General features: G+C 37.7%; 1 protein-coding gene across 4 annotated transcripts in view; it reads right to left on the reverse strand.

Annotated features, from left to right (window-relative positions):
• COL14A1 (collagen type XIV alpha 1 chain) overlaps window positions 1–21624 on the reverse strand; it is a 210344-nt gene that overhangs the window by 139859 nt on the left and 48861 nt on the right. For all 4 annotated transcript variants that reach the window (XM_078072060.1, XM_078072058.1, XM_078072057.1 and 1 more), the window contains exons 6-10: window positions 14879–15034; window positions 13930–14049; window positions 8746–8910; window positions 5773–5934; window positions 514–665 (exon numbers count right to left, since the gene is read on the reverse strand). In XM_078072060.1, coding sequence (XP_077928186.1) covers window positions 514–665; window positions 5773–5934; window positions 8746–8910; window positions 13930–14049; window positions 14879–15034 — 755 coding nt within the window. The remainder of the gene's footprint in view (window positions 1–513; window positions 666–5772; window positions 5935–8745; window positions 8911–13929; window positions 14050–14878; window positions 15035–21624) is intronic.

The following is a 21624-nucleotide window of genomic DNA, read 5'->3' on the forward strand; positions in this document are numbered from 1 at the left end:
CAAACCATGAAAAAGCCCAGCCACAGATGCTTTATTATGGCTTCTCAGTTGCACTAATCTCCACCAATGTCCCAGAAATCTCAAACCTTAGAGGACTATATGACCACATAATTTGGAACACACAGTCTTCAATAAGGCAGACAATTCAGACCACTCCCAAAGTAGAAAGACTACATGAATAGGAAAAAGGGGTTCTGGCCATATAATGAACTACTGATTCCTTCTGCTTTAGAACTTAATAATTTTAAAAAGGAAAAAAAGTCAAAATAAGTTGTGTTAGAAATGAACACATGACTCATTCTGAGGGTTATTGGATAGAGATGGGAGGAGAAAGTATGAATGCCATAACCTGAGAGATGGGAGAATAAAGTAGAAACTTGGAAATATATTTCAGTCCAACGAATTTTAAATGTTTGTGACAGAATAATCACATGCATTTCAGTCTTGTCCTCACTACCGTGGAAGACTTGAAAGAATGAAAATAATAGTTTGAAAATATCGTCTCCTTATTACCTCCTCTGGTTTTCCACCCCTGGCAGGATAATACACGACTCTGTATTTTTCCACTTTTCCTGGGGCATGAGTCCAGTTAACCATAAAGCTTCTGGCAGTGACTTCAGAAGTAATCAGCTCTGTAGGTGGCCCAATGGTGGCAAGAGCTGAGGCTAAAGTATAGAAATACATTAAGTGAACCTCGTTCCCAAAATTACTTCTCATAAGCCTGTGAAACTCCATTAGTCAGAAATGACTATTGGTTTTGTGCTACCTCTAAGATTTCGTCTCTTGACAAATTGATTCAATTATTCATTCCTATATTTGTTCACTGAAACATTTAAGTGCCTATTACATACCAACCACTATGTTAGGTTCTGAGGATACAAACTTAAATAAGAGAGTCCTTGACTCCAAAAAACTCTCTTAAACACATTGCTATAGAATAATTAAAAAAAACAAAAACAGAAACACAACATTGATTGAGCACGTGTGTATCTAAAGGTACTCTCCTGAGCTCTTTAGAAGTATTATCTTAATTCTCAGTAGTTACTATTATTGTTCCCATTTTGTAGGTGAGAAAACCAAGGCACAATGAAGCTAAACAACTTGACCAAGTCTCACACTTAGTAAGTATCAGAGCTGAGATTGATACTTGAGTTTTTGATATAAGAGCCTGTGTTTTTAAGCATCAGGGGGTACAGTCTCTTTACAGAAGACTTCAATTCAACAAATGGCCAGTATCTAAAAGTAAAAAGAGAAGAAAAGGCAAATAACATATACTGAATGCTCACTATAAGCTACACACTATGTAAGCACTTTGCGTATGTTATATACATATTAAGACAAATGACTCTATAAAAGATTTGGGACATGTAAAGTTCAAAGTCCTAGAACTTTAGTATTTCTTATCCTCTAGGGACTTATCCAAAGCAACCTTAATAACCATATTAATGAGAAAAAAAACGTAGTTACTGAGCACTTAACTTATGGCCAGGGACTATATTATATGCTCTATCAACAACCACAGGTAGAGTTTTTTTGTGGGAAAAGTTGGTCTTTAAAGTAGTCACATTAAAAGCTCAGAGAAATGTATTCAAGAAACTACTGCTTGGCTGTCAAACCTAGTCCCAAGAGATCTGGTCCAGAGAGAATGATGGAAGAGATGTAGCCAAATAGAATCATTCCACACCCTGGATACAATGAAGGCAGGAAATAAAACCAAATTCTCAAAGGAAGATCTTGATATTACCCTCTCCTCAGATCACATCCCTGTAAACCAGATATAACCTGCAGACCAATGATATCATGAGGGACAAAGGTTAAAAAAATACATGATGGTTGTGCTTCCAGGAAGATAGAATTGATGTACTTTCCCCAATTATTTCTGCTAAGTACAACTAAAAATTCTGGAAACTATGTATTAAGACAAGCATAAGAAGACACTGAAAGAGAGAAGAAGGTATATGGTGGAGGAATTGCAGGACCTGAAGAATGATATAGTGGTGAATCCCCTGAGTTTTCCTTTCACCTCATATGTCCTAGACAGGGAACATAAAGAATCCAGAATCTATTGATAAGATGACTGGACAGAAAAATTAGCAAGGATACAGAACTCAACAAGACCATCAACCAACGGGATCCAGTCAAACTTACAGAATATTGCACATGACAATAGCAGAATACACATCCTTTTCAAGCACCCACAGGGCATGTATGTAGCAAGACAGACCATATCCTAGGCCAGAAAACAAACCTCAGAAAATTTAAAACAATAAAAATCACACAGAGTGTGTTCTCTAATGACAGTGAAATCAAACTAGAAACTACTCGCAGAAAGGTAACAGAAAAACACCCAAACACTTTGAAATTATAAACAACCACTTCTAAATAATCAATGAGTCAAAGAGAACAGGTCAAAGAAGATCAAAAAATACTTTGAAATGAATAAAAGTGAAAATACAACATATCAAAATTTGTAAAGCACAGCTAAAGCAGTGCTGAGAAGGAAAATTATAGCATTTAAGTAATTAGAAAAAGAGGGAACATTGCAAATCAGTAATCCAAGTTCTCAGCTCAACAATCTGGAAAAGTATGAGCAAGATAAACTCAAAACCAGTAAAAGAAACAAAATAAGAAAAATAAGAGCAGAAATGAATGAAATTAAAAACAGAGGAAAAATAGAGAAAATCAATGAAACCAAGAGCCAGTTCTTTGAAAACGTTTTTTGTTTGTTTGTTTGTTTTGTTTTGTTTTAAGAACAAACCTCTAGCAAGGCTGAGAAAGAAAAAAAAGAGAGAGAGAGAAGATAATAATTACCAATATCGGGGAAAAAAACCAGAGACTATCACTACAGACCCTACAGACATCAAATGAATAATAAGGGAACAATACTATGAATAACTTTCCACACATATATTCTACAAATTCTATGGAATGAACCATTTCCATGAAAAGCTGAAAGTCTCACCCTAAGATGGGGAATAAGGCAAGGATGTTCACTCTCATCACTCTTATTCAACACAGTACAGGAAATTTTAGCCAGTGAAACAAGGCAAGAAAATAAAAAGCACAGAGATCAAAAGCAAAGAAATAAAACTATCCCTATTTGCACAGTATATGATTTATCACCTACATAGAAAAATCCCTGAAAATCTAAAGGAAAAAAATCCTAGAATTAGCAAATTCAAATAATAAGGTCATAGACACAAAATAAACATACAAAAATATAATTGTATCCGTATATACTCACAATGAACATATGGACACCAAAATAAAAAATAAAATATAACTAAAATTCCCCAAAATAAAATTAAATACAGAGATGTAAACAGAACAAAACCTGTGTAGAACTTGTATCCTGAAAACTACAAAATGCTGATGAAGAAATCAAAGGATATCTAAACAAATGGAGGAATTTACCATGTTCAAGGACTGGAAGAATCCACACAGTAAGGATGTCAGTTCTTCCCATGTTAATATTTGATAATTGAGTATTGATTTAATGCAATTCCTAACAAAATCCCAACAAGATTTTTTGTAGAATAAAGATTTCTCTAATATTTATATGGAAAGGTAAAGAAAGTAAAATAGTGAAAGCAATTTTCAAACAGAATAATCAAGTGGGAGAATTCAGTCCATCCAATCTCAAGACTTATATAGCTATAGGAAATTAAGCTTGTAGGATACTGGAAGAGGGTTAGACTCATAGACCCAATAGAACAGAATAGAGAATTCAGATATAAACTCACACAAATTTCCCCGACTGATCCTTGACAAACGTGCCAAGCAATTCAATGGCAGAAAGAGAGCATTTTCAGGAAGTAGTGTGTGAGAATTGTACGTTGATAGGCAAAAAAACCCAAAAGCCTTGATCTAAACTTCAAATCTTCTACAAAATTTTAACCTGGATCATGGACTTAAATGTAAAACATAAAACTTTTAGAATAAAAATACAAAAGAAAATTTTTAGCATTTACGGCCAAAGAGTACTTACTTAGACTAGATACCAAAAGCAATAACCATAAAATGCAAAACTGATAAATTGATAAATTGGACCCAATCAAAATTTAAAACTTTTGTTCTGCAAAAGACCTTGTAAAAAGGTCTAACAAAGGATTAGTATCTAGAATATAAATGAAGAATTGTCAAAACTTAACAGATAAAAACTAAACACACACACACATTCATCTAATTAAAAATTGGCAAAAGATATGAACAGCCTAAGAGCAAATACAGATGTAAAATAAGCACGCAAAAAAGATCCAATTTCATTAGCCATCACATTAAAGCCACAATGAGATACCACTACACACATATCAGAATGCCTAAAATAAAATACAGTAACAACAACAAATATTGGTGACCATGGTGACCATGCACAGAAACAGAATCACTCATATATTGCTGGTGGGAGTGTAGAATGCTGCAGCCTCCCTGGAAAACAGTGTGGCAGTTTCCTAACTAACACTAAGCTAAATTAAACATGCTGCTACAATATGATACAGCAATTGTGCACTCCAGGCATTATCCCAGCGAAATGAAAACTTATGTTCACACAAGAACCTGTATGTGAACATTCATAGCAGATTTATTTGTAACAGCCCAAAATGAAAACAACTCAGATGTCTTCCTTTCTCTTTTTTTATAATTTTATTTTATTTTAATTCAATTAATTCACATATACTGTATTATTAGTTACAGAGGAAGAATTTAGGGATTCATCAGTTGCGTGTAACACCCAGTGTTCATTCCATCACGTGCCCTCCTTCATACCCATCACCCAGTTACCACTTCCCCCCACCCCCACCCCTCCAGGGACCCTCAGTTTGTTTCCTATGGTTAAGAGTCTCTCATGCTTTGTCTCCCTCTCTGGTTTCATCTTATTTTTATTTTTCCCTTCCTTCCCCTATGTTCCTCTGTTTTGTTTCTGAAATTCCAATATGAGTGAAATCATGATAATTGTCTCCCTTCCCCTATGTTCTTCTGTTTGTTTCTGAAATTCCAATACGAGTGAAATCATATGATAATTGTCTTTCTCTGATTGACTTTCAATGTGTCCACAGTTAAGCAGACTGTGGTTCGTCCATATCATGGAATATGACAGAGCAGTAAAAAGGAAAGAGCTACTGATAAATGCAACAAGTAGGATGAATTGTCAGGAAATTATCCTGAATAAAAAGCCAGTCCCCAAAGAGGACATACTGCATAATTCCATTTACATAATATTTTCAAAATGAAAACTATTTAGAGATGGAACACCGATCACGGGTTGTCCGGGGTGAGGGAGACGTTGTGGGGAGGAACAAGTGAATGGGGCCATAAGAGGACAACAGGAATGATCTCTGTGGTGATGGAAGTGTTCTGTACTTTGGCTCTCAATTCCAGTATCCTGCCTGGGATATTGTACTGGAGTTCTGGAGTATCTCACCATTAAGGGGAACTTGGTAATGTATACACGATCTCTCTCCATCTTATTTCTTATAACTTTATATGAATGTACCATTACCTCAAAATCCAAAGTTTAGTTAAAAACAAACACTCATGATGGTCCAAATGCAACACCATGGAGAAAATGATCTAGTGGTTAAACTATTCCTCCCTCAGTGGGCTGTCAGTATATTCCCTTTCTACTCTCATGACTCACGTCTTAGGGGAATAAAGGGCTCTATTTAGAAAGTCAACATGAAAAATGATAAGAATTTTCATAATCCACAATAGACATTTGGGCAGAGTAATATCCACATGAACAGAATGACTGCCTTCTGTTGCTCGCTTTACCTTTGATCTCCCTGTCCTGTTCTTCCACCCGGGAGCAGACAGTCCTCGTCAGGCTTTCCACAACTGTGTGCATCAGGTCAAATTCGGCAACATTGTAGACATGAGTGCTGTCTGGTTCAGAGGCGATCTCCTGCAGTTCATTCTCATCTGCGTTTTTCACCCCTTGCATTGAGGACAAGAGGGAGGGTCATGACATTCGTGCCCCATTTGAAAAACCAACCTCCGTGAGCCTGTCCTGAGCCCATTGTAACCCCCCTGCAATCGAAGCATCTGCTACTTTAAAGAGGTGCATCTCATGTTAGATTGTTTTGTAAAAATCACCTTCAGCATCATTTTTAAATGATTACATCCTAATTTTGTTCGGTGTATCTTAACAGGAAGATAATAATGTCTGTCTTGCATGAAGAGTGCAGAAGCAATAGTAATTAAACCAGCCTTCTAAACTATCAATACCTTAGGTTTCAATTTCTAGAAAATAAGTTTACTTAAATTAAGAGCTACTGTTAGAATAAAAATTATATATATAGAAGTATTGTTATTACTATTTATAGTGTTATTATATAGCATTAAGAGACAGCTTGGGAAAAAAATTTTAACATATTCAAGTACAACTGGTTGACTAGTAACCACTGCAATTTTGCTAATGCAAATAGGGAAGTTCTGCTTTTCCCACAATCTTTGTGGAATTCCATTGCTACAAGTCAAGCACAATGCTGGGTGTTTGGAATGCAGCAGGGAACAGAGGGAGACAGAAAATCCTCAGCTCCCATGCAACTTTCCCCATCTATCTTAGCAGTGGATGCTAACACTTAAAGTGTACATGCTATGCCCCAGGAACTGCGGTGCTTTATGTATATGAACACATTTAATCCCCACAATCAACCCTAGGAATTTAGTACTATTGTTGCTCTCATTGTAAGGTGTTGCACAGAAACGTTAATTAACTTGCTCAAGGAAACACACCAGTGAGTGTACAGCTGGGATTCCCACCAGGTAGTCTAGATCTAAAGTCATATGCTCTTAACCACTATATCATGCCACCTCTCAGAAGATCGCAAATTAAAATGAGTAAGTGAAACTATAAATAGAAAAGGAAGGCACAGAGTTGGGTTTTATGGGTGCGGAGGTAGATTTCTCTTCCCCAGGCTTCAGCAAACAAGGAGCCTTTCTTTATAAATCCATCATTGCAATCACCTAAAGGTATTTTTTTTTTTAAAGGTGCTGTGGAAGCAGGGAAGAGAGATTACCTAGGGCAACATGAATGACTTCTCATATGCCTGGCTGTGCCATTTGATTTATCTTCTACCCTCGACATATTGAGTGACACAGTGTTAGTTGTCTCTGAACTATGTGCTTTAGGGGATTATAAGATAATAGATACTAATGATTTCCAGGTAATTTCCAGAGAAAAAGTCCAAATTACATCTGTGAGTTCACTTAAAGTTTTGTTTAAAAACTTACCCATTCATTATGAACAAGACCACAGAATGGAAATTAAACACATATATTAATCCCATTAGTTTATTGTATAAAAAGATTTCCTCTCTTGGACAAAAGGATGGTAAAATAAAAAATAAAAATTAGATAAATTTCTCTGATGTTTCTTGCCTGATAGACTTCAACAAAAGCTTCTAAAATGTACAGTTGGATCTGTGTCCACAGGAACAAAAAGCACCGAGTACATGAAGAGACAATGAACTTAATATCAATAATGCTTTTGATGGCTTTTAAGTAAAACCAGCAAGTTTGTATTCATATATAAGAATATTCTATGAAAAAAAACCCTCTAACTCCAATAAAAACAACAGAAAGTATATTTTAAGGAAGATAGCCCCAAATCTCTACTATCTCTCTCTTACCTTTCCAAACTAAATAGTTTGTTGCAAACAGCTTGGAAAAGAGAAGAAAAGGTCATCAGGACTTGGAAGGAATTTGTTCTGCAAGGATTTTGCCTTCCTTATCTCTGTGGCCCAGCACCCACCACAATGCCTGGCACAGAGCATGTAAGCACAAACTTCTTGAATGGAACACTCTATAAATCACATTTCCAGTAGAAAATCTAGGAAGGGGTCAGATGACTTGTTTCTTGTTTGGGGATTTTGCTTTGTTTTGTTCTGTTTTGTTTTGGTTGGTCTCTACTAAGTAAAAGACTTTCCTGCTGCCAAAGAAACTGTAAATATTTTAATCGAGAGCAAAGTTGCATCATCTAAATGTTTTGCAGTTATTTGGAATGTGTGCCACATGTATCCTTTTCCACAAGAACAGTACCTTATAAAGAGTTCATCTCAAAGAAATAATACTGCATATCTAGAACTTTAGGCTTTCTAAATAGTTGCAGGACCTGAATTCCTTGGAAACGATGAACTGGTTTCTCCCTATACTACCGGAGAAGAGATTGCTATAAAGTGATACTAAAGAGAAAGTCCTGGTGCCTGGGTGGCTCAGTGGTTATGCATCCGACTCTTGGTTTCAGCTCAGGTCATGATCTCAGGGTCATGATCTCAGGGTTGTGAGATCAAGCCCCAAGTCGGACTCTGTGCTCAGCGGAGAGTCTGAGATTCTCTCTCCCTCTCCCTCTGCCCCTCCCCCCTCTCTCCTCTCTCTCTCTCTCTCAAATAAATAAATACATCTTTACAAAAAAAAAGAGAGAGAGAGAGAAAGTCTTCACTAATTAAAAGCTAACAAGCATGTACCTAATCTTTGCATGCTACTTTACGCTTTTCACATTTTATGGATGGCATCTCATCCAGAGATCCTCACACTATAGGGTATATGAAAGTAACCACCACTTCCATCTTAAATGTAATGAAGTTGGGCTCAGGTCACAAGACTGGCTACAACTAGAGTCAGGACTAGAAACAGTCCAGGTCTCCTGGCTTTCAGTGAAGTGCCCTTTGCATGTACAATTACATATTGTTTTAAGTGGTTGTGTGTCTGTGCCCATTACTGAAATAGGACCATGATAACACATACCTATGGCGAAGAGTTCTACACCAGATTCACGGAGGTTTCTAGATGGTGGAATAATATCATCTTGGGACTTTCCATCTGTGATTAAAATGCCAATTTTGGACACTCCAGTCCTTGCTCCTGCTTCTGGTTTAAAGCTATTTTCAAAAATGTAGTTCAAAGCAAGACCTGGGAGAAAACAAGAAAAAATAAACACAAACCAATCACCTCTAATAAAAAGTCTTCCAATTCTGCAAAATTAAACCAAAATATGAGTAACTTATTGACCTAAATTTTTTTTATTAATTAAGATTAGAGGGGTGCCTGGGTGGCTCAGATGGTTAAGCATCTGCCTTCGGCTCAGGTCACGATTCCAGGGTCCTGGGATCGAGCCCCACATTGGGCTCCTGGCTCAGCAGGGAGCCTGCTTCTCCTTCTCCCTCTGCCTCTCTCCCTGCTCATGCTCTCTCTCTCTGTATCTCTGTGTCTCAAATGAATAAATAAAATCTTTAAAAACAAACAAACAAACAAACAAAAATCTAAAAAAAAAAAAAAAAGATTAGAGCAGAGATCAATGAGTTAGAAACCAGAAACACAGTAGATCAGATCAATGACTCTAGAAGCTGGTTCTTTGAAAGAATCAATAAGATCAATAAACTACTACCCAGACTTACCCAAAAGAAAAGAGAAAGGACCCAAATTAATAAAATTATGAATGAAAGGGGAGAGATCACGACTAACACCAAGGAAATAGAAACAATTATTAGAAATTATTATCAACAACTATATGCCAATAAGCTGAGCAACCTGGATGAAATGGATGCCTTCCTGGAAACCTATAAACTCCCAAGACTGAAACAGGAAGAAATTGACAACCTGAATAGGCCAATAACCAGTAACGAGATTGAAGAAGTGATCAAAATCCTCCCAAAAAACAAGAGTCCAGGGCCTGATGGATTCCCTGGGGAATTCTACCAACCATTCAAAGAAGAAATAATACCTATTCTCCTGAAGCTGTTTCAAAAGATAGAAACAGAAAGCTTCCAGACTCATTCTATGAGGCCAACATTACTTTATTCCCCAAACCAGGCAAAGACCCCATCAAAAAGGAAAATTTCAGACCAATATCCCTGATGAATATGGATTCCAAAATCCTAGCTAATAGGATCCAACAATACATTAAAAGGATCATCCACCACGACCAAGTGGGATTTATCCCTGGGATGCAAGGGTGGTTCAACATTCGCAAATCAATCAATGTGATAGAACACGTTAATAAGAGGAGAGAGAAGAACCATACGGTCCTCTCAATTGATGCAGAAAAAGCATTTGACAAAATACAGCATCCTTTCCTGATTAAAACTCTTCAGAGTATAGGGACAGAAGGAACATTTCTCAAGTTCATAAAGTCCATCTATGAAAACCCCACAGTGAATATCATCCTCAATGGGGAAAAGCTGAGAGCCTTTCCCTTAAGATCAGGAACATGTCAAGGATGCCCACTCTCACCACTATTATTCAACATAGTACTAGAAGTCCTAGCAATAGCAATCAGACAACAAAAAGAAATAAAATGTATTCAAATTGCCAAAGAAGAAGTCAAACTCTCTCTTTTTGCAGATGACATGATACTTTATGTGGAAAATCCAAAAGGCTCCACCCCCAAATTACTAGAACTCATACAACAATTCAGTAATGTGGCAGGATACAAAATCAATGCACAGAAATCAGTTGCTTTCTTATACACTAACAATGCAACTATAGAAAGAGAAATTAGAGAAACGATTCCATTTACAATAGCACCAAAAACCGTAAGATACCTCAGAATAAACCTACCCAAAGAGGTAAAGGATCTATACTCTAGGAACTACAGAACACTCATGAAAGAAATCGAAGAAGACACAAAAAGATGGAAAAACATTCCATGCTCATGGATCAGAAGAATAAACATTGTTAAAATGTCTATGCTACCCAGAGCAATCTATACCTTCAGTGCCATCCCGATCAAAATTCCAATGACATTTTTCAAAGTGCTGGAACAAACAATCCTAAAATTTGTATGGAATCAGAAAAGACCCCGAATTGCCAAGGAAATGTTGAAAAAGAAAAACAAAGCTGGGGGCATCACATTGCCGATTTCAAGCTATATTACAAAGCAGTGATCACCAAGACAGCATGGTCCTGGCACAAAAACAGACATATAGACCAATGGAACAGAATAGAGAGCCCACATATGGATCCTCAACTCTATGGTCAAATAATCTTCGACAAAGCAGGAAAAAATATGCAATGGAAAAAAGACAGTCTCTTCAATAAATGGTGCTGGGAAAATCGGACAGCCACATGCAGAAGAATGAAACTCCACCATTCTCTAACACCACACACAAAGATAAACTCAAAATGGATGAAAGACCTCAACGTGAGACAGGAATCCATCAAAATCCTAGAGAAGAACATAGGCAGTAACCTCTTTGACATCGGCCACAGCAACTTCTTTCAAAATACATCTCCAAAGGCTAGTGAAACAAAAGCAAAAATGAACTTTTGGGACTTCATCAAGATAAAAAGTTTCTGCACAGCAAAGGAAACAGTCAACAAAACAAGGAGGCAACCCACAGAATGGGAGAAGATATTTGCAAATGACACTACAGATAAAGGGCTGGTATCAAAGATCTATAAAGAACTTCTCAAACTCATCACCCAAAAACCAAATTATCAAGTCAAAAAATGGGCAGAAGACATGAACAGACACTTCTCCAAAGAAGACATACAAATGGCTAACAGACACATGAAAAAATGTTCATCATCATTAGCCATCAGGGAAATTCAAATCAAAACCACACTGAGATACCACCTTACACCAGTTAGAATGGCAAAAATTGACAAGGCAAGAAACAAAAATGTTGGTGAGGTTGTGGAGAAAGGGGAACCCTCTTACGCTGTTGGTAGGAATTAAGTTGGTACAGCCACTTCAGAAAACAGTGTGGAGGTGCCTCAGAAAATTAAAAACAGAGCTACCCTATGACCCAGCAATTGCACTCCTGGGTATTTACCCCAAAGACACAGATGTAGTGAAAAGAAGGGCCACATGCACCCCAATGTTCATAGCAGCAATGTCCGCAATAGCCAAACTGTGGAAAGAGCCGAGATGCCCTTCAACAGATGAATGGATAAAGAAGATGTGGTCCATATATACAATGGAATATTACCCAGCCATCAGAAAGGATGAATACCCAACTTTTACATCAACATGGATGGGACTGGAGGAAATTATGCTAAGTGAAATAAGTCAAGCAGAGAAAGTCAATTATCATATGGTTTCCCTTATTTGTGGAACATAAGGAATAGCATGGAGGACATTAGGAGAAGGAAGAGAAAAATGAAGGCGGGGGAAATCAGAGGGGGAGACGAACCATGAGAGACTACGGACTCTGAGAAACAAACTGAGGGATTTAGAGGGGAGGGGTGGGTGGGGGGATGGGTTAGCCCGGTGACGGGTATTAAGGAGGGCACGTACTGCATGGAGCACTGGGTGTTATACAAAAACAATGAATCTTGGATCACTACATCAAAAATTAATGATGTATTGTATGGTGACTTATATAACATGATAAAATAAAATTAAAAAAAGTTTTTTTATTAGATATGAATTTTCATCTTCATTTTTATAATGACCTTTTTTTCTTGACAGATCTGATGAAAACCTAAAATCTATCAGAATAGAGGTAATATGAATAACTGAATAGTCCATCATTTCAGAAACTAGCATTTACAAAGAACATTAAATTCATGGCCAATCAATGTTGACAGATCTGTGTACAAGAAAATGTAAACCTTTATAATTTAGGATGAAGCAAGAATACCCACACAGAAGCAACAGTCCCAAATATTATCAAAAATTTGTTTATGATGGTCTAAAGGACCAAAAATTCTCTCGGTCTCTTTTTTTAGGGATAGTGGAAGCAGATCCAAAATGATCACCGAATTCCTGCCTTTTGAGCATAACACTTTTTATCCAGAAAAAGATAAGAAATGCTGCAATATTGTTATAAGATTTGAGTTTAATGAAGTTTTTTGTTGCATTAACAAAAAGATTATGCCTCAAAGTGGCAAAGCAATTACCAAGATTTCAATGGTTTACTTAAAAGTCAATGATAGCATCGCTACTATTTAAAATGAGCATCTGTACTGTGCACTTACAGAAGTAAAGAGCAGGTACTAAGGTTAAAACCTGTGACAATCCTTTGTGGTTGGAATAATTATAATCTAAATATTCTTACATTCCTTGTTTACCAAAAATACTGGTGAGCCAAAGACCCATAAATATTTTTATGATAACTACTGATTGCAGAATAAGGGCAAAGAAAATACCTTCCTTGAAAATAAATAAGGTAGAAATTTGTTTCCATTTAAAGATGGGGTGGCGGGCGCCTGGGTGGCTCAGTTGGTTAAGCGACTGCCTTCGGCTCAGGTCATGATCCTGGAGTCCCAGGATCGAGTCCCGCATCGGGCTCCCTGCTCGGCAGGGAGTCTGCTTCTCCCTCTGACCCTCCCCCCTCTCATGTGCTCTCTCTCTCATTCTCTCTCTCTCAAATAAAATAAATAAATAAATAAATAAATAAATAAATAAATAAAGATGGGGTGGCTAGGGGTGCCTGGATGGCTCCGTTGATGAGTGTCCAACTCTTAATTTCGGCTCAGGTCATGATCTCAGGGTCCCAGGATCAAGCCCCATGTCAGGCTCCACTCTCAGTGCAGAGTCTGCTTGGCATCTCTCTCTGCCCCTCCCCCGACTCGAGCTCACTCTCTCTAAAATAAATAAATATAATCTTTTAAAAAAATTATTAATTAATTAAAAAAAATAAATGATGGGGTGGCTAGAGGAGAACCCAAGTGAAAAGAGGAAGGAAAATGAACTGGCAAAAGCTAAGACGGCCAGCCCCCCTAAGACTGTCAGCCTCGGCATTGCTCCATCTCCTTCTGGCCCAACCACGCCCTTCTGGGGACATTACATTCAGGTAGCCAAAGGAATGGCACATCTGGGTTTTAGTTCTTAAGGCTGAGTTTGAGAAAAGAGCCATCTAAGAATTTCAGATTTTAGTTTGGTTTAAAAATACTATGCCAAGTCTTACAAAGTGGCAGAATGAAGAAATGAAATGAATCTTTGGCAAGATACGTTGCTAAAAACACAAACTGAATGAAACATACCTGTTAGTGTATTTCCTCCCTTATAGGGTAGATTTCGGACCGCTTCGATGACCTCATCTTTTGTGCTGAAGGCATTCAAGTGCCATTCTATTCGGGGGTCGCCGCTATACTGTGCAAGACCTGGTAAAAAAAGATAAGACAGCCCACCCAGAAATGATGGGTTACTCAAAGATGTAGTGCACTGTTTTTGAAACCAGAGTAATAAAGGGCCTGATCTTTATAACAATTCTTTCTCTGCTTCACTGTGTATTTTCAAAAAGAATTCTTGGCATCAATTTAAGGAATTAGTTTGGACATATCTTGGAGCAGGAGGAAAGTACATATTTTCTAGCCATTTAGAAGTAGCACCTAATTAGGTACTTGGTATTTAAAAAACAAATCTGATTATATTTGTAAATAAAAGGTCTAGATTTACTGGTTCATTTTTATCCTCAAAGGAATGATTTTCCTTAATGGCTATATAAAAGTGAAACTATGAGACTCTATATGATAAAGTGGGATATACTGCTCAAAGATTTATAACTTTTTTTTGATCTTAGCTGGAATTAACTTGGCAAAGATTATTTTGTACTCTAAATCTATTTCCAATTTCCAATTTTCTTAGTTCAAAATTCCACTGGATTCAGCTGTTTCTTTTAAATAAAAAGAAAACTTCTACCTGAAAAATTCTTAAACCAGTTGCAACTTTAAAAGTTACTATTTTAAGGCACAGAAGATTTTGACTTTTTAGAAAATTAAAATGTGTTCAATAATTAATTGAATGACAGCATCATTCAGTGTAAATTAGTAGGAAAAGATATTTATTGATCCAAACTTGTGCTCCTAGAAATATCACCACAGCTGATCCCATAATTCTAAAAGCTGCTCTCTAAAGTTTTTGAAATCTCTTATGAAGCTTCCCAGCATATTTACACTGACAGCTGACTTCCGCTAATAACAGAACATGTACCAATTCGTGTCTTTTCTGAGTCCACGTTGAAGGCTGTCACCAGGTTCTCCAAGAAAAGCCGAACCAGTCTGAAGTTGAATCTTCCAATACTCCATGAACCATCAACCAGGATCACAATATCAGCAATGGCTGGAGTTTCACAGAAAAACTTCACTTCTGCAAAGCGCAACCCAGAAAATGATCTATATCGCTGCTGCGATCATTTTTTTTTTTAAAAGTGATTCTATTTTATATCTTTCCGATAACTTAGTGCTAATTATACAAGAAAGTTCCTACTAAAGCAACTGCGTTTTTACAACCTTTCCCTTAAATGCATTCTTACTAGGAAAAAAATATGGTAACAGCTAGCAGCAGTGAGTGTTCTGGAAATAGTTAGCAAAACACTGGCAGGTTCACACCGTTCTGGCAACTCAAGCCTTCTGTGTATTTTAGAGTAGTGTCTGCGAAAAATCATCCAGCTTTGGGTTTTAGCCTGTAGATTCTTTCCAGGAAAGGTCTTAGCCACCAGTGTGAGGGAGTCAGCAGAGATGGGACGATGGCCAGAAGGCAGAGAGGCGGCTCTCCTGTTCTGATAAGCCTATGTTGGCGGAAGTGATAGAAACGAAATAGGGGCTTCCTGAATCCCAGGAAAAATCACAGCCGTGCATTTAATCTAAGAAAGGTACACAGTGTGATGTGATGAGCACTGGGTGTTACATGCAACTGATGAATTACTGACTCTACATCCGAAACCAATGATGTACTATAGGTTGGCTAATTGAATGTAAATAAAAATTTAAAAAAAAAGAAAAGAAAAATATACAGATCTTTGCTAAAGTAGGAAGGGTTTGTGGAAGAAGAAAATTGGAAAAGGGCCCGGGAGTTTCCCCATATTTAAATTCTTACGCATATTGTATCCATGTGACAATAAGGTTTTGTCCCTAAAAATCATTTAGTAATTGATTTTTTAAATGGCTCAATTAGGTTTTAGAATAAGGAGCTAGAAAAGATGCCCAGAAGCCAGAGTAAAACTACCCTAAGCTTTACCCATAGAAAAAGTCTCAGCCGGAATGATCTTTGCAACAAAGGAAGACACTGTCTGATAAGGCTGGGTTTGTGCTTGACTAGGTGTCTGTCCTCCAGAGCCAAGACACTAAAATATTCTTAGTGTATTAGAACCTTTAGAGTTTTGCAGTATGGTTAGTACGTTTAGTAGCATTGCTTCATACTCTAGTTTGTGTTTCCAAATGGGCTACTTAACTTTGCTCAAAGTTCATATTAGGACTGGTGATCATGAATAGAGTGCGAGTGTTTTCTTTGTGTCCATGTCAACTTCTTGAAATTGCCCAGCTAGTCCCTATCTCATTTGTTTTCTAACATTAAAATAACAATAAAACAATATTGGAAATACAATACAGTTTATGTAATGAAAACCAAAACACAGAAGTGTTTATGAATATCTTCCCCCAGGGCAAAAATAATCAACCTACTACAGTTGGACTGGGCAATTCAATAGATGCCCCTGAACCTACCAGGTCACATTTATTCTAAAAAAATCTTTTTTTTCCCCAGACATAAATACGCATGGAATACTTAGATCCTTTTACCAGAAGGGAAAAAATGTACTTACCAATGAAATAATCAGGTACTCATTATGGAAGCTAACAGTACAGCTCAATAAATCTAAAGTTTATATATTACATTTTTGGGCACCAAATCTTCCTTCTTTAATATTAATCAAATACAAAGCCACTACACTGAAGTATTCTAAAACAGAATTATTGCAAGAAGTCATGGGATAAAAATTAATTTGGTTTTTGGAAATAATCAGGGAAAACTGAAGTCTTTTGAAGCTTTAAGAATCTCTCTCTCTCAGTTTTTATGGGGAAACTTACTTCAGATGGAGAGTCCTTTTCTTTCTTTTCCAAAACTACTGGGGGGTACTGTTTCACTTTGTAATAAATTATTTGAGTGCATTGTAGATAGGCTCTTAGAAAGGGAGCAATTTCTCCCTGCTTATTTCGAAGAGGACTAGGAAAACTGATTATTTTATGTGAGAGCAAAAATAGGTGAGCTACACTGAAATGCAGCAATCTGGATGAATCTTAGCTACATACCGCTATTTGGTAGGTAGCAATATTTGGTGGAGGGAAATATGAATCCCAAAATATTGCTATTAGCATGACATCTTTTTATAAAGGTAAAAATAATTAATATAAAAATATTCCCTTCTTAAAAATATATATGGACACCGTAGATCTATGTTTAGGAGTGGGGGGGGTGTTGTTGGGTGATGAAGAAAAGAGTCCAAGACAGTGATTGTCTTGGGTGAGAAGGACCAAGGAATTGGGGTGGCAGTAGCCCTCTGGTGATATGTGGGTTGTAGGCAAAGTCTTAGCTTTTCTGGGGGAGAGAGGGGTTTGAATGATTATTATACCATTAAAAAATAACAGATTAAGTGACTAATCAAAAATAATCCTACATGGAATGCAGAAAATATTGACTAGAAAAATAATTTCAGTGTTTATATCATACAATTTAAACACCAAACCTTAAAGACAAGGTACAATTCCACATACTTGATTTGTAATCAAGGCCTCTGTATGCCCTGTTTTCTAACTAAAGACCGGTATCTGTTGTATCAGCAGAAAGATGCAGTTTTTAAGATGTTGTTGGATTTCGGAAGTCAAAATATTATCATTGCTTTTGCATTTCTTTAAAAGATTTTATTTATTTATTTGACTCAGAGAGAGATACAGCGAGAGAGGGAACACAAGCAGGGGGAGTGGGAGAGGGAGAAGCACGCTTCCTGCCAAGCAGGGAGCCGGACACGGGGCTCGATCCCAGGACCCTGGGATCATGACCTGAGCCGAAGGCAGACGCTTAGCGGCTGAGCCACCCAGGCGCCCCTGATTTTGCATTTCAAAGTATGATTTTGCTTCAAGATTAGTGCACACACACTTGGGAACTGTGGAAACAGTATTTTTTTTAAATGCCCTAAACCCTGATTATTAGCTCTAAGATCTGTCCAAGCACCATGATACTAAGGGCTATCTCCCACTGTAGCGGGCACAAATGCAGCATGTCCAACTCCACTAAGATTTAATGTAGGCGGAACGAACTGTGTATAGAGTTTGCGCCGGGCGTACCCTGCCCAGTGTGTTTGTGCCCGAGGCAGACCAATGTTCAAGCACTTGGGGCAAGAGGTAGTTTTAAAGTTGCCAGGTTCAAGTTCAATAATCACACATCTCAAACATGACTCCAGCTGCTCTAGTGAATCTTTTAAAATATATATTCAAATTTTATTAGATTTTGAATATATTCAGGGTGCCTGGGTGGCTCAGTCAGTGTCTGCCTTCGGCTCAGTTCATGATCTCAGGGTCCTGGGATCAGAGTCCCACATTGGGCTCCCTGCTCCTGTTCTCTGTCACTATCTCTGTCTCTCTCTCAAATAAATAAATTAAATCTTTTTTAAAAATAAGAACTTTTGCGTATATTCAAATCTTATTAAAAATAAGAGCCCAGATTCAGCACTGATGACAAATGCTATCTCCTTCCCCTGGAAAATATGTTATCCATGTCAGCATTCCACAGGAGAGAGACCAGTCAGAAAAAAAAATATTAAGCATCTTAAAATGTGCTAAGGAATCAAATGGTGGAAAACCAGACACACCTGGGAGCCCAGATAAATGTCATGTAAAACTCTGTAGCCAAATGTCATTTTAAAATGCATTTAAAAGGGACAGGTACATGTCCACAAGAGCCAAACGATGGGAAGAGCCCAGGTGTCCATCCACAGATGAATGGATAAAGAAGATGTGGTATATGTATACAATGGAATACTACTCAGCCAACAAAAAAATGAAATCTTGTCATTTGCAATGATGTGGATGAAACTAGAGGGTATTATGCTGAGCAAAATAAATCAATCAGAGAAAGACAAGCATTATACAATTTCATCCATACGTGGAATTTAAGAAACAAAACAGATTAACACAGGGGAAGGGGAGGAAAAATAAAACAAGATGAAAATAGAGAGGGAAGCAAACCATCGGAGACTCTTAACTATAGGAAACAAACTGAGGGTTGCTGGAGGGGAGGTGGATTGGGGGAATGGGGTAATTGAGTGATGGGCATTAAGGAGGGCACTTGATGTAATGAGCACTGGGTATGATATGCAACTGATGAATCACTAAATTCTACCTTTGAAACTAATAATACAGTATATGTTAATTAAATTGGCTTTAAATAAAAAGATTAAATAAAAAGAACTACCCCCCCACAAAAACCCATGAAATCCTAGTTATCAAGTCAGCCTAACAGTCAAATAGGACTGTGAATTCTTAAAATCAAGTTATAAAGAGTTTATTGGTAAAATATAAACAAACAAATGGGAGAGGTACATATCCTTTCATTGTTAAAACAGTATTCTGTAATTAATTATTATAATAAAATAAATCCCTTTGGCCCTCCATGTTGTATTTAACGTTAAAGCAAAGGTGCAGGGAAAATGATTTCTTGAACTGTGTTTTAATTCAGTTCTTGGCTTAACATGGACTCTCTCTAAAATGCAATTCTGAAAATGCAGGGAGTGTAAAAAGAAAAAAAAAGCTACGTAGCTGATGGCAATCAAAGGAAAGCACCCAATCTACAGGTTAGATCACAAGTGTAACACTGAGGTCACAGATGACATCAGAAGGAACGGCTCGCAGTAGATACTCCACCCTCTGCAGGAGCAGGACAAGGAGGCCCAGGAGAAATCAACATCTCCCTCTCTGAAAGTTACGTACATCTTGACATTCAACGTTAAGCCCTCTATGCTCATCTATGGATTGAGTCCTCACAACAGCTCTATGACGCAGGTACCATTTTTATTGGTCCCACTTCTGGCCGAAAAGGATGATACACACGGGTTGAGTGGTTTGCCCAAGGGGTGACACAGTGAAGAGGTGGCAAACCTGAGGTTTGGACCCCAGTATCATGTCTTTAAAATCTAAGCTTTGGGGGATTCCTGAGTAGCTCAGTCGTTAAGGGACTGACCCCATGGCTTCAGCTCAGGTCATGATCTCATGGTCTCGGGAGATTGAGCCCTACGTCAGGCTCTGTGCTCAACGGGGAGTCTGCTTGAGATTCTCTCTCTCTCCCTCTCCTTCTGCCGCTCCTCTCTATGCTTTCTCTCTCTCTCTAAAAAAATAAATAAATAAAAATTAAAAAAAAAAAAAAAACCTAAGCTTTTAGCCACAGGGCTGTATAGACTTCTTTAAAAAAAAATAAAAGGTTTTATTTATTTACTTGAGAGAGAGAGCACAAGTGGGGGGAGAGGCAGAGGGAGAGGGAATTTCAAGCAGACTCCCTGCTGAGCGTGGAGCCCAATGTGGGGCTCGATCTCAGGACCCTGAGATCATGACCTGAGCCGAAATCAAGAATCAAAGGCTTAACCAACTGAGCCACTCATGCGCCCCATGGGCTATATAGACTTCTGTAACGCACTCTACATCATACAGATTTAGAAAGCAGAGGAAAAAGTCTCCATATGAAGTGGTGTCCCACAGAACTGGCCCCTGCTGTGACCGCCAGAGCTAGTATATGCCATTTGCAAGCATTTCCAATTGTCTAAAACTTTTTCCCTTCCAAATGTAATGCACTTAGTACTTAAATAGCCCATGTGAAAAGCATCTCTTTAACAGTCATTTTATACCAATTTCACTGTGCTACTGACATCCTGAAAGAATTTTGTGTTGAAAATACACGTTAATTCAAGCACCCCTACCTGTCCACAGGGGCTGTGCTCCAGGCCAATTCCTCCAGAATCAAGCAACAGAACTGAACTCTCCCCAACCACCTACCGCCCCAGGGTTTTTAATAAAAGCTTTTCAGTGGATCATGAAAAAAAAAATACAACCACCCTGAATTAGTATAAACCAGTCTACTCTAAACTTGTTTATCAATTTGATATTATGAGACTAATTTTCTGGATGTTATTTATTTATTTATTTATTTATTTATTATGTATTTAATATTTACTATATGCCAGGCACTGTTCTGGGCAATCAGGAACACAACAAAGTTCTTGCCTTCCAGCTGCTTAAATTCTTAGTAAGAAGAAACACACTCTAGCAAAACAACGTAAGTTCAGATTTTTAAAAATGCTTTATAAAAATAAACATAATGAGGGCGCCTGGGTGGCTCAGTCGTTAAGCGTCTGCCTTCGGCTCAGGTCATGATCCCGGAGTCCCGGGATCGAGTCCCACATTGGGCTCCCTGCTCGGCGGGAACCCTGCTTCTCCCTCTCCCACTCCCCCCTGCTTGTGTTCCTGCTCTCGCTATCTCTCTCTCTGTCAAATAAATAAAATCTTTAAAAAAAATAAATAAATAAATAAATAAACATAATGATATAAAGAGTACTTGTGTGGAGGGGGAGGTGTTACTTTGGTGAGAATGACATGAAATTACCAAATTAAAAGTCTTCCTTTTATACCATGTTATTCTTTTTGTTCTAATAGCATTCAAATTAATGACCTAATTATGGCTTAAATAGAAATATTTACAATGTATTCATGGATAAAAGTGTTCACCAACATACTTAATGAAAACAGAAAAGAGAGAATTGACAGAAGCAGCCTTTTTCTGCCAGGCAAACTCCTATTCATCCTTCAAAACCCAGGTCACACTTCACAACTCCATAGCTTTTCCAATAGTCCTCAGACGGGACTCATTATCTGCCCCTCTTTACTGCCTCTGCATTTGTACATGGTTTGCTATATTCA

This window comes from Halichoerus grypus, chromosome 5 (genome assembly GCF_964656455.1).
Source record: "Halichoerus grypus chromosome 5, mHalGry1.hap1.1, whole genome shotgun sequence".
NCBI classification, from domain to species: domain Eukaryota; kingdom Metazoa; phylum Chordata; class Mammalia; order Carnivora; family Phocidae; genus Halichoerus; species Halichoerus grypus.